At 40.6% G+C, this 13,877-nt stretch overlaps 1 protein-coding gene across 2 annotated transcripts in view; it reads left to right on the top strand.

The window, feature by feature from the left end:
* MTMR12 (myotubularin related protein 12) overlaps positions 1–13,877 on the top strand; it is a 61,269-nt gene that overhangs the window by 10,945 nt on the left and 36,447 nt on the right. The window contains exons 2-3 of one of the 2 annotated variants that reach the window (XM_026649038.2): positions 6,865–6,919; positions 8,706–8,845. In XM_026649038.2, the coding sequence (XP_026504823.1) occupies positions 6,865–6,919; positions 8,706–8,845 (195 nt within the window). Of the gene's footprint in view, positions 1–6,864; positions 6,920–8,705; positions 8,846–12,979; positions 13,065–13,877 lie in introns of those variants that run through there. The other variant, XM_026649039.1, reaches the window with a different exon arrangement.

Genomic DNA, 13,877 nt, shown 5'->3' with positions numbered 1-13,877 from the left:
GTTGGCCCGAGCTGCTCTAGGGGAAGAGGCAGTCCCATTTCCCCCACCCCCTTAGCAGCTGAGCCAGGTTGAATTCCAATTCCCCCAGGAGTAACTCACCTGGGTTGTACACTGCACAGATGCTTGGGAAGCAGCTCAGCTGCTGGTCTCTCCTTGGTCTCCGCTCTCCTGCCCTCCCCTCACACAGAAAACACCTGGCTGGCGTCACTGCTTCCCAACCCCCCGAATGTTGCTCTGTGCCTCCCTAAGGGGCTGGGTGGGGGAGAGCAGAAACTGAAGGTACTCTGTGCCTGCCAGTCAGTTTCCCCACGTGGGTTGTGCAGTGAATCAACAGGAGCAGCTCTCCTGCCCTCCCCTTACGCAGACCATGTTGGGGAAACTGCCCAGCAGGGTACAGAGCTCCTGGTGTCACTACTAGCCCTGTCCTACATTCCTCTGCAGGGAGGAAGCAGGGCTAAGGGAGAAATCTGGACATCCCCCTCCCAATGCGTCGCTTCTGCAACATATCCAGTGGGGGTGGGGGGGCAATGCCCCCCCCCATCTCCACCCATGCAGTTACTCCGTTTACTCACACTGTTGTACTGGTTGAATGCAAACTAGATACACGGTTGTGCACCTTGTTTGAGACTGTCCCTTAAAGTCATTCATTGGGTTTAATAGTTAACACCCACATTGAGATGAGTAGGGACAGGTCTCAGCTGTTTCAAACTAAATTGATGTTAATTTTCCAAATGCAAACTGATGTAACTTTCAACCCTGAGGACTTAAAACTTTCTTAATTCTTAAATTACAGTTTGTAGTCTATGCTTAAAAATTAGATCGACTTTGCTACATTGCTTAGAGCTATGAAAAAGTTTTGTGCCCTTAGCACCGTAGTTAGATCAATCCAACCCCCAGTATAGCTGCAGCTAGGTCAACTGAAGAATTTTCCGTCAACCTAGCTACCACCTCTCAGAAAGCCACATCCGTAAATCAGTCTATCAGCAGACCATTTTTGCGGATCAGATGCAGATACAAATTTTGTATCCCCGCGGGGCTCTACTCATGTACTTTGTCCTTTGTAAGCTTCATTGTGCTTATTTGAGATAACTATCATGAATTGTCAAAACAGCTGTGATAGCTTGTTTCTGACCCCATTGACATCTTTGAAGGAGAAGCCATGGGCTAAGAACTACTGAGTGGAATGGAACACAAGTGAAATACTCATGGTGGTCTGACCTATTGAAGAGGCAGGCAGATGCACTCTGCACAAGCTAGAGCCTTTGCAATGCTTCTGTATGGATTGCTCTGGCCAGGAGGAAATTATGCTTCCTATAAAGTTGGAGATGAAAGAAGTTACTCTTTGCCACTGATGCTACCTGGTTATTGAGGCCTGTTACTAAGACTCCAAGGCTGCATACTGCTTTTAGTGGAGGAAGACACCTTTGAGAGTGAAGTCCGTGTCTTGACTAGTTCTTCAGAATGTTTCCCTCTTCCTACAAACATCTCTTCAGTTATGCATGGATTTAGTGTTAGCCCTTTTATCCAGATGATGATTCATGGAAGACATTGTGACATCCCTGTGATGATGATAGTTATACCTGTGGAAAATAATGCAGCTAAATGTTTGTCATATTGTTGACATCTCACTACATCTCCAAACAGTGATATTGATGGGATTGTGCAGGTGAGGTCTTTTGGGGAAGAGGAGTAGTTGCCCAGCACTACATTAATGCTCCTTGATCATTACCTGTTAGGTTCACTCCCTCTGGGGCACCTGGCATTGGCCACTGTCGGTAGACAGGATACTGAGCTGGATGGACCTTTGGTCTAACCCAGTATGGCCGTTCTTATGTTCCTTTTGGAGAGAAATGATTTCAGTTATGGTAATGCTGTAACATCTATCCCAGTTATGTCCTGTAAGCAGGTCAGTAGTAGTTTGTGCTGTGTGTCAAAAACTATCTGAAACCCGATTAAAAGGATTTAGGATATTGGTGGATATCTTGATTCCTAACTGTCAGGATACTTAAGCACTGGAATAAATTGCCTAGGAATCTCCATCATTGGAGACTTCTAAGAGCAAATTAGACAAACACCTGTCAGGGATGGTCTAGATAATACTTAGTGCTATGATTGCAGGGGACTGGTCTAGATGACCTCCTGAAGTTCCTTCCAGTCCTATGATTCTATGTATAGCTTGGCTGCCACCACTTGCTGACTTTGGCTAAGATAAGTGTCGCTGGAAAGCTAAGTTTATCTAGGCTTCGCAAAAAGATCTCAGATTTTACTTCTGAACAGTTATGTAATAAAGACTATCTAATTTGCAATTTGTAGAACTAGTTAATTTTCCACAAACTGTACATTATGAATAATATCCCTTCCTTAGTGGAGCTCACAGGAATTGGTCCTCATGGACAGCACTTGATTGGATATACTTTATTGACTGAACTCTAGCTAATCAACCGACTAGGTAGTGCAAACGTCTACAGTGTTAGGATAAGGTAATCTGATCTTCATGGGCTTTATCTTCAAAACAGTTATCATTTTTTGTGAAAATATAAATGCTTTTCTGCATCATAGTACTCTAGGTGAGGAAACTGCACTCATACATAGGATACAAGACTAAGGGCTTGTCTACATTTGACATTTATTGCAGGTTAACTTGTGTCCACATACAGAATCTTCTAGTGCGAGTCATCTGGCATTTTAAAGTATGTTATTGAACCCACTTAAAAAACCCACTTCCAGGATGAGAGTACCCGCCACGAAGTAGGTGTGGATACATCTTCATCCTGAACAACTGTTGCATATCTGCCAAGTCCTTCCACTTCTATCATACACTGCTTTGCCCATTACCTGGATTATTGTTTTGTTTACTTATATACCCGCTAGTCCTCCGGGGTTATCCTGAATGGATGTCACTTTCCCATTTAAAAGCTGGTGTGCAGCCATGTGCTGTCCTTTGTGGTTCCAGCTCATGGGGATTCACATACCTGTTATGACTGCTCAATCATCAGGAGTATGTCCTGGACTTCGTTTCCCCCTGGAGAGTGTACAGGCTCATCTGAATTCTAGTCACTGCAGTCAAAAAAATCCCAGAATGCATAACAGTGATGGAGCAATAAACCACAGGATGTCCCACCAGAATACCTAGCACTTACATTTTGAAACATTGCTGTACTGTCTGGCTGCATCGATACAAGGAAAAATTACCTTAATCATCTTAACAGTGCAGTGTGTGTGCACTGCTCACATCAGTTATTGCAGATAACAGATACACAAACACTGCAAAAAGTTTCTAGTGTAGACATGCCCTAATGCTATTCCCAGTCTAGCTGATGTTCCTGGAGGTTCAGGCTTCCGAAGCTGTTGCACAGAGAACTGTATCAAAGCTGGAATGAAGGGGAAGATGTCTGCATTTGATATCATCCTGCAGCACAGGCTGATTTTTGGTTGCTTGGTATGGAATGCCAGAGATTTTTTTGCAGGTATAACAGCTGTAGTAGCTATTCTTCATTCAAGGAGTTTTGGGTTGCTTTGGTTCAGAAGACTGCAAGCAATCTTTCTGTACTGAGAACTATCCAGAACCTGAGATGAAACAGCAAATCCATAGAGCCCCCACAGAAAATTTCATAGTTTCTCAGTCAGTTCCTATGAACTATGACTGAAACGAGATAACTTCTAGCTGATAAATATGATCTTAAAGGGTTAAGATGACTCGTTGGAGGTTGCCATTTGTCTAGGAACAGTTGGAGTATATATTTTTTTCCCTAGGGCCATCAGGCAAGGAGAAAAGGGTACCTAATCTGCTCCAAAATAAATGGGAAGGCAGCAGTAGATTCATACACAAGGTACTAGATTAAAACATTTTAATATTCAAAACTATAAATCTATTTTTAATTGTCACATGCTGTCCAGGCTTTTCAGAAGAAGATAACCTGCACTCTGAAAAATGTGCCTCTATTCCTCTCCCAACTTTTTCAGTAAAAAAGTCTAATGTAGAGGTCCGGCTCGAGGTGTTCTGGGCCAGGGAATAAGGCTAAAGAAAAGGAGACCAATAGTCACTTCTTGGGATGCAGTTTACCTTAATGTAAAATTCCTGCATACTAACATTAAAGACCCTTGTGACCACTTGAGGATACAACATAACTGCTTAAGTTGACCTTCAGAGATGTTTCTTAAAAATGAGCTTGTGCCCTCTTTCTACCTGATGTAGAAAGAAGGCCTGACTTGTTTGAAAGTGTCTTTTCTTGTTGTGTTTTCTTACAAAGTAATTTAATGTAAAGTCTGATCCTTCCTTATTTTTCCAGGATATCGTCCTGGATGTCTGAGATGTGTATTTTGAACTCATTCCTTAATTGAGGGGGTGAGAAGATTAAATCTTTAGCAAACAATTAATTTCTCAAATTTATATCTGTTTATAGCTGAAATTATCAAGGTATCAGACTGTTAAACTACTTGTTAACAATAGTTGTCACACTCAGGTGTGTTACCATTTCATACCAGGTTTCTCAAGCAGATGCAACTTGAATTTCTAATGCAGAAAACATTCTTTTGGGAAAACCTTTCAGGTTGCCTTATAAAAGATCAAAAAGGACATTTTTTTTCTTTGTAGATCACCTTTAACTAAAAAGGCCATCTTGTTTTGCCTGCTTCTCTTCACAGGACTGCAGCTATACATTTAAAAGATTCTAGCTGATCCCTTTTAAGGGCAGTCTCTTGTAAGTGTTTCACTTTGTGTTAACTGATTGATGTAAACTTTCAAAAATCCACTGCTGTTGTCATTGATTTAAGTGAATAATTTTTTTGGTCCTAATTTTGCCAACTGTCTGCTAGTGAGCCGTAAGTAATCGTCACAGAATAAATTAACATTCATAGCCATACAATTTTGAAACAGAGAGAGTTGTTCTAAATAGTCTTAACTGTTATGTATGTTAGGCTGCTGAAGCCAAGTTTAATAGGAAAACATCTCTTTTAAAAATAAGCTCATGTTTGTCCATCAGAAGAGGAAGCTGGCTGGTGTGTGCACATGAACTAAGCACACAGGAATTGCAGAGTTGGCTGTGCGTACATGTGCGGCTGTGTCTGTGTTCTGAAAAATGGGAACTGTAGTTCTTCATCAGTGATAGCAATAGTCTCTCCAATTGGTGGAGCTTCATCAGTGGGGGAAAAATAGTTCTCGGTTTTCCTTATGTCTGTGCATGTGCGTGTGGAGGTTTGATGCAATGTGGTCTGGTTTAGTGAAGTACTGGAGTTGCTGCCTGTAGACAAACTTTGTTGGTTTAAAAGCACTTCTGTATGTCTGAACTCTTCAGTTTCATTTAAATGTTTCAAGCTTCCATTCATGATTATACAATACAACACAAAAGTAGCTGTTATTTTTCCCCTTCTTCTGTTAGCTGTCCTCTTCTGGCTTGAATTTTTTCCCGTGATTGCCTTACCTTGCTTTTTTACAAGGATGGCTACCTTTTCTGTCTTCTATCCCAGCACTCAATACTTTTTGCTGCTGACCTGCAAAGGATTCCTGGTATTTTGTTTGGGTATGTCTACACAGCAAAGAAAAACCTGCGGCTGGTCATGGCAGCCGACTCTGGGATCCTGCAGCGTGGGAGGGTTCCAGAGCTCGGGCTCCACCCCCAAACTCGAAAATCTACACAGCCCCTCAGCCAGAGCCCTGCAAGCCACAGTCAGCTGGCGGTTTTTCTTGGCTGTGTGAACATACCCTTTGCCTTGTTAGATGCTTATCAATAACTTCACCATTTTGCATGTAGGTTCTTTTGGGTCTGGATAACCAGTATCTGTATTTATATGCATGTATATAAGTTTTTAATTTTGTGTTTGTGCCAGGAGGTATTTCTCTTCCTTTAGCTTTACAAGACTCAGGCATACTGTTTATTGTTCCCTCATATTTTGACCTTTAATAAATTTCCCAACTGGCTTTCTTGGTTTTCACAATCTCTTGTTAGAATACTGTGCACAAACTAACCTTAGTTTGCAACAGCTGTGTTTCCTTTGGTTTTCCAGTTAACCAGTAGTTCTCCACAAGGGCTCCTAATGCATGTTAGGTGAAGCTGTTCATTGTGACTCCAGGGGGATGAGGGGGCATTCTGAACTGCCTCAGCAGGAAGGATTATGTTCTTTGATCTAGGGAGGCTACAGTAAAGTTACACTAATCATGCTGAGTAGCACTAAGGCTAGTGTAATTAATATTAAGACCTTCTCTGGGACCCTCGTCTGGGTTGTGCTGTGTGTATGACTCTTAATTGAAATATGCCATGTTCAGTGTGTGTAAAGGATTTCTGTCTGAGCTTCTGGAGTCACTTTCTCCGAGATCTCTTTAATAGTGACAGTGCTTTTTATCTAAGTTGCTGGTGGACAAATAACCTTTAAGAACTACTGCCAAACTCTGTCTGTTTAAAAAGGAAAAAAAGTCACACTTCTACCTAGAATATTTTTTACCTAAAGTTATTAATAATTGAAATATTAGAAGGAAAATCTCTTCAGTTTTACTGTGTGTTTGACAGCGCTCTTATTCAGATCTTTCACAAACCAGAAGAGTAACACCTTTTTAAAATTGGCAAAATTACTAATATTGCAGAGACTATTGTAAAACTACAAATATTGCATGAGGTGTTGGGGCCCCAGCTTCTAGCTCTGTTCTGACATTTATTTCAAGTGGATGGTGTCCTTTTAAATATCCCTATCTCTTCTCTCTTGCAAACTGAAAAGTTTATAAAACTTTTTTTTTTCTTGCCTCTTGAACAGAGCAGTGCTTTGCAGATCCCTGAGGTAATCTAGTGTTTACATTTAAGAAAATCATTCTGTAAATGGTACTAATGTATTACAGTTCTTTACAAAGGAACAATGACTCTTCTTTTGTTTTAGGAAATACACATAAAGGAACCCATAGACAAGGAATTAAATCTTCACCTATTACCAGGTAACTGCTGTTACATTGTATTTTGAATTTAGAATTCAAAATTATGTCTTCTCATGAAGCTGTGGCTATATAAAAAATATTCTCATTTGTTTGGTGCAGTAAACGCTCAAGAGACATCTGTATCTTGAGTAGTAAAATAGTGGATGTGAGGTAAGTAACCATACAGGCTGAATGCTCTGTTTGCATCTGCATGGTCTAAAATGCAAAGTTGGTATTTCTGTTGGACCTTGAGTGCTGTGTTTATAGGTGTCCTGCATGGGGAAAAATTGTGCCCATGTTTTACGTTTCTTTATTTTATAAAGAAGACTTAGAAGGAATTTAGGAAAATCTCTATATATTAGAAATTTAGGTCTTGTCTTGGCTGAAAGCCTGATTAGAGAACTAGTGCAATGACCTCAAGAAAAGAGTGCAAGTTGAGCTATTGAAAATATTTTTAGTTACAGTTCAAAATTACTCTTACACTTTTTTTACAACTTTTTTTATTCAACTTCAGTAACTAACCTTTTACCGTGTTTCCCCGAAAGTAAGACATCCCCCGAAAATAAGACCTACTTGCAGTTTTGCCTCTCGCTGTAATATAAGGCATCCCCCGAAAATAAGACCTCCCGGATAATAAGGCCACCCCGGAATATTAGGCCCCGAAGCTCCAGGAAAAATAAGACCTCCCCTGAAAATAAGACCTAGCGCATCTTTGGGAGCAAAAATTAATATAAGACACTGTCTTATTTTCGGGGAAACAGGGTAGATAAAAAGCTTTTCGTAAAGATAATCCCTTTTCCCTTTGATTAAGAAGTTAGGAATCACAATAAACATCCCTGAGATATTCCAAATGTTCTCCAACAAAAATGGGAGAATGTAGCAGTAATAAAATAAAAATTCAAGCCTTTGCATTCTTCATAAAGATGCTAGCAAGGACACAAGCCCAACTGTTTAAAACTCTTTAGTCCACTTTTAAATCTTTCCTGTGTGCTATAAAAAGTCAACAAAAACTAGTGGAGTTAGCATTAAGCTTGGAGGTCAGTCTTTGCATGTGGGGTATAGAGCTTAATTCAGGCCATCACAGGTCCATAATGACACTTACAAATGTGGTCTTAAGCCCTTGGAATGTCCTCTGTACCTGCAGAATCTGTATACTGTTGGTAACCTATCAAATGCATGTCATGATTCCCAGTCAAAACCTCATTAAGATAATTAAGGTTGTAGGTAGAAATTGATGCAAAGCATTAGAATGCTGTAGGTTACAAAAACTTGATAGTGAGAAAAATTATAATTGAGACTTGATTTCATGAAAGGAGTTGGCTTTAATCTTCCAAGACACTCAGTGCAATCCCTGTCTACAGCACAGGGAGGCAGCATTACTTTAAGCTTCTCCAGCAATATGCCTCCAATTTGAACCTGGAGCAGCCACTTAGATTGGACACACCTTTACATCTAAACTCAATATATTGCTTAGATGTAACTGTCCACAAAGGTACAAATTGTAATATGGACATTTGTCCATTATAAATTAAGATCAGCAGTTCATTTCAAAGGCTATTGACCAGGTTTTTGGTTTAAACTTGAACCAGTAACCTAAAGATAGAATGCCCAGGTGAGAAGACATCAGTCCCATGAGCCATTTCTCTGATTTTTCTGGCACTTCTGTGACATCCTAAACTCAGCCAACCAATGCATAGGAAGTTTGGACTCAAAGTTAATGCTGAGTTGGAGGTTGAAAGATGACTTTGTGTATTAATATCTAGAATGTCTGATTACACTGCAAGTTAAGACTGTTTATTTCAATCAGGTGAATTGCTGCTCTGTGAGGCAAACACAGTATTAAAGTGTGTACAAGAAGATGGGTCAAATCGTGGAGCCTACGGGAAACTCATTTGCACAAACTTCAAGATTGCTTTTCTTGGTGATGAATCTGCTTCGGATGATAATGTAGGAAGACAAACTTCGTTTGGCTAAGTCTTGTGAATGTACTTCTTAGTAGCAAGTAATATACACTGCCTCTATGCAGTCTTTTTTTCCTCTCCTGGTAGAGGGAATGTTATAAAGAAATGAAATGGAAAGCTTTGTAGCAAGCCTTGAGCACCACAAACTCACTAAACCCAGTTTGTACACTCACTGTCCCCACAGGACCCTTTGTGGCACTTAATGAGTAGCAACAGCAGGCATGACAGAACTTTTATTTCTTGAGTCCATCTCTTCTGTGAGAGGTCACAATTTTCTCCTCAAAAGCACCAATTGTTATGTCCCAAAGAGTCAGAACAGAGTGATATGATAAAACTAATGCTGTCCTGTTTCTAGGTGAAGTCTTAGTCTCTAGTTCTCATGGCCTGTTTTAGACTTGCTACCACACTATTGAAAATTGTTTCTGAGAATAATGCATTTTATATTTTAATCTTTTCCCTAAAACTTAGGAGTATGTCTATGGCTATATTGCAAGTGGGGATGGGTTTGACTAAAAGCGTTCTTTTGAATAGATCAGTGCAAGCCCCTGTGGGCACTCTTTTTTTAACAAATTTAAACCTGCTTTATATCCATTCCTTGTGAGTCGGTAAGGAATCTGTGTAGGTCAAGTTTAAATCTGAGTGTCCGCACGGGGGCTTTTACTGGTTTAATTAAATCTTAAAAACACCTCTTTAGTTAAAAATAAAATGCATCTTTATTTAGACCCGTGCAACTTGTAATGTAGAGTCTAGTCTTAGTTATTTATCTGGCCCCATTACTGTAGTGTTGGAATGCCCCACAGTCTTTTATCCTCAAACCCTTGTGAGGTACAGAGCTATTAGCCCCAATGTATAGATACAGAACTGAGGCACGGAGGAGCCTGGTCTACACTACAAAGTTAGCTTGATGTAAGTTGTCTTGCGTCAACCTATTTGTGCATGTGGTTCCATGCAAATTTGTGTCTTGCTGATGTAAGCACCTTGTTTTACTGTGTTGTCGCAACCACCTCCTTGAATAGCATGGAGCCCTGGTCAACCTACTGAGGTCAGTGCAGCATGAAGGTAAACACTGTATGACCTGTGTCAACCCTGACAGTTGTTCAGCAGCTGTCCCACAGTGCAACAATTGTGAACTCCACTGCCAGGGGTCATGGAGACTGGAAGCCTTCCCCCGTGCCCCCCGCCATTCCCCGACTCCCAGCATGTATTTTTGAAATGTCTTTCATGATTATGCCCCTTTGTTGTGGGCAGTTGGCCAACCAATCATGCTGGCCCCATACCTTAGGGCTGGTCTACACCCAGCCGCTAGTTCGGCGGCTGGGGATCGAAGTTCTGGGTTCAACTTATCGCGTCTGGTCTGGACGCGATAAGTCGAACCAGGAAGTGCTCGCCGTCGACTGCGGTACTCCAGCTCGGCGAGAGGAGTACCGCGGAGTCGACGGGGAGCCTGCCTGCCGCGTGTGGACCGCGTCTGAACCGCGGTAAGTTCGAACTAAGGTATGTCTACTTCAGCTACGTTATTCACGTAGCTGAAGTTGCGTACCTTACTTCGACTTGGGGGGTTAGTGTAGACCAGGCCTTAGATGCGCTTCTGCCTGGAGTAGACAGGAGGTGTTGGATCTCCTGGGTCTGTGGGGGGGAAAGAGGCTATGCAAGCGCAGCTATGGACCAACTGTAGAAATGTAGACTTCTACAGGCAGATTGCCTGGGGGATGCAGGCAAAGGGGTACAGCAGGGATCGGCTGCAGTGCTGCATGAAAGAGAAGGAACTGCAGCAACATGCCACAAGGGAAGGGAGTGCGAGAGATCTGTGCTGAGCTGCAGACATGCCTCTTTAACAGTGAGCTGTATGTGTTCTTACAGGTGTGTAGTGGGCTTTCACTGATATCAATATGGGTTGGTTAGGGAAGTGCCCCCAGTGATCCACCAGTGCTTGCATAATCATAGAAAAATAGCCTTTTCCGTTCATGTACTCTGTGGCATTGCCAGTTGTTAGAGTGGGATTGCCACTTGCTTCTCCACAGTCAAGGCTGCTCTCATTCTGGTGTCTCTGCCCTGGAGGACTGGAGCAAGCTTGGCACACAGATCCAGGAATGTGGCCTCTCACATTTGAAAATTCTACAGCTACCGCTCATCATTCCAAGGCTATGTTATGATGCAATCCCACCAGTCACTGCTTGTGTCTCATGCCTAGAACTGGTGCCTCACCATCTGCACTTGCTGCATGAATGCCACCAATAACCTTGATTTGTTTGATTTTGTTTGTTTGTTTTTGTTTTTGCTGTGTGGTTCAGCAAACTATCCTCCGAGAAATCATGATGTCCTGTGGGTCTGCAAATACAGGAGAATTGTGCCTCCTTTATTTGTAATATTAATGAGAATAGTGCAGAGCTCTGCAGGCTCCATGCTTCTGTCAGTAATGGGAGAGACCGAAGACTGGCAATTTTAAATATAAAGTAGGGCTGCCTATTAATTGCAGTTAACTAAAAAAAAATTAATTGCATTTAATTGCACTGTTAAACAACAGAATACCAGTTGAAATTTATTAAACAGTTTGGATGTTTTTCTACATTTTCATATGTATTGTATTCTCTGTTGTAATTGAAATCCAAGTGTATATTTTTGATTACAGATATTTGCACTGTAAAAATGATAAACAAAAGAAATAGTGACAGAGTCCTGTGGCACCTTATAGACTAACAGACGTATTGGAGCATAAGCTTTCGTGGGTGAATACCCACTTCGTCAGACGCATGTGGTGGAAATTTCCAGAGGCAGGTATAAATATGCAGGCAAGAATCAGTCTAGAGATAACAAGGTTAGTTCAATCAGGGAGGATGAGGCCCTTTTCTAGCAGTTGAGGTGTGAACACCAAGGGAGGAGAAACTGCTTTTGTAGTTGGCTAGCCATTCACAGTCTGCATGAAGGGACATATGAATGTTTAGTGCATCTGGCACATAAATATCTTGCAGTTCCGGCTACAACAGTGCCATGAGAATGCCTGTTCTCACTTTCAGGTGACATTGTAAACAAGAACCGGACAGTATTATCTCCTGCAAATGTAGACACTTGTTTGTCTGAGCGATTGTCTTAACAAGAAGTAGGACTGTGTGGACTTGCAGGCTCTAAAATTTTACATTTTATTTTTAAATGCAGTTTTTTGTACATAATTCTACATTTGTAAGTTCAACTTTCATGATAGAGATTGCACTACAGTACTTGTATTAGATGAATTGAAAAATACTATTTCTTTTTTTACAATGCAAATACTTGCAATCAAAAATAAATATAAAGTGAGCACTGTACACTTTGTATTCTGTGTTGTAATTGAAATCAATATATTTGAAAATGTAGAAAACATCCAAAAATATTTAAATAAATGGTATTCTATTATTAACAGTGCGATTAATCACGATTAAGTTGTTTTTAATTGCTTGACAGCCCTAATATAAAGTGTGAAAATTATGGGATATGGATGGTATGGGATAGAGAAAGTTGCATGTTGAGGTCTGACCTCCCAGCGCTAGTCATTTCTATCTCGCAACACATTATGAAATGTTCCCAAAAGGCATCATGCCAGATGGCAGCACATGACATACTGGGATACCTACCCATAGTGCTTTACATCAGCCTAAGTGCTCTTGGTGAGTACCTGCTGCATCGACATAAGCAGCCAAATATGCACATGCATGAGCGATATAGAGACTTTGGCACCTGTATGCCAATGTAACTTGCGTCGACCAAAGTTTGTAGTGTAGACGTGGCCTAAGTGACTCGCCCAAGGTCACATGGGAAGTCTGTGGCAGAGCAAGGAACTTGAACCAAGGTCTCCCAAGTCCCAGTGTAGTGCCTCAACCACTGCACCATCCTTCGCAAGATGTGTAAGTCAAGGTATTGTCTGAACAGGTCTTGCACAGCTGTGGAGAAGCCTTTTGAGGCTAACTAATTCTGGCTGTTTACACCCTTCTTCCTATTCTCTTTTTTCCCCCTCCAGCCCAGGAGATCTTCAAAACAGTCTAGGGAATTGACATCTTCCCTATAACTTAGTTTCCTTGGACTGTGAGCTCTTCAGAGTGGGGATGGCCTTATGTTTGTACAATGAGATCCCAGTCTTTGATTGAGCCTTTGAGTGCTCCAACAATACAAATAAATAATCCTCTTACTGGCTTTGAAAATCTCAACTGTTACCTTTTGTCACCTGGAATCTGGTAGGAATGTTAGGAGTCTATAGAATGTGAATAGCTGCATGACACCTGTTCAGTGTCTGTTTTAAATTAGACACATTAACAATTAAGTTCATATGGAAAAAAATAAATTTTAATTTAAAGTTAGTACAGTTAAAAACATTTATTTGGAAGACTTACACTTGTAACAGTCAGTGCCAAAAAATCAATTTAATTATTGCTATGCTTAATATATAGAAGCAACAGAGTGCATCTGCCAAAGTGACTTAAAAATTATACTGAACTTAAGCAGGTTTCACAGAGCACAGTGCTTTTCAGTGACACTGGAACAAAATGACTTCCTTTTTTTTTTTTTTTTTTTTAAATATCTGAAGTTAATCTAGGAACTGAAGCACTGAGTTGGTGTCTGAGAACAGAAACTCAAGGTTATTTTAGATCTATTACTCAGCCAAACCCTCCCCCCAAAATTCTGTACAGTTAATTTTATGAACTAAGTTCATTGAAGCAAGATTCTAATACCATGTGTGTAATGTATGTGTTTCTTATAGTAGTGTAGTATAGTATATTTGATATGCATGGCAATACATCAGACTAAGATTAAGGCCATTCTGAAAATTAAGTTCTAGTCTAAAAAGTGACTGCAAAGCTGGCATGATTTAATTTCAAGTTTGTATAATTGATTTCTGTAATAAATATGCTCACTTGACAAGCTCTTTAACTATAAACCCTGCAAACTTGTGTGGGATTTGAAAACCACTTTGGGTTTTCTTACGTCACTATTAATAACAAATCTGCAGACCAGATTTTGCCTGCCTTTTTTTTTTTTTTTTTTTTTTT

Source organism: Terrapene carolina, unplaced genomic scaffold (genome assembly GCF_002925995.2).
Source record: "Terrapene carolina triunguis isolate 2854851 unplaced genomic scaffold, T_m_triunguis-2.0 Scaffold69, whole genome shotgun sequence".
Lineage (NCBI taxonomy): Eukaryota > Metazoa > Chordata > Testudines > Emydidae > Terrapene > Terrapene triunguis.
This window is presented reverse-complemented; position numbering and strand designations above follow the sequence as displayed.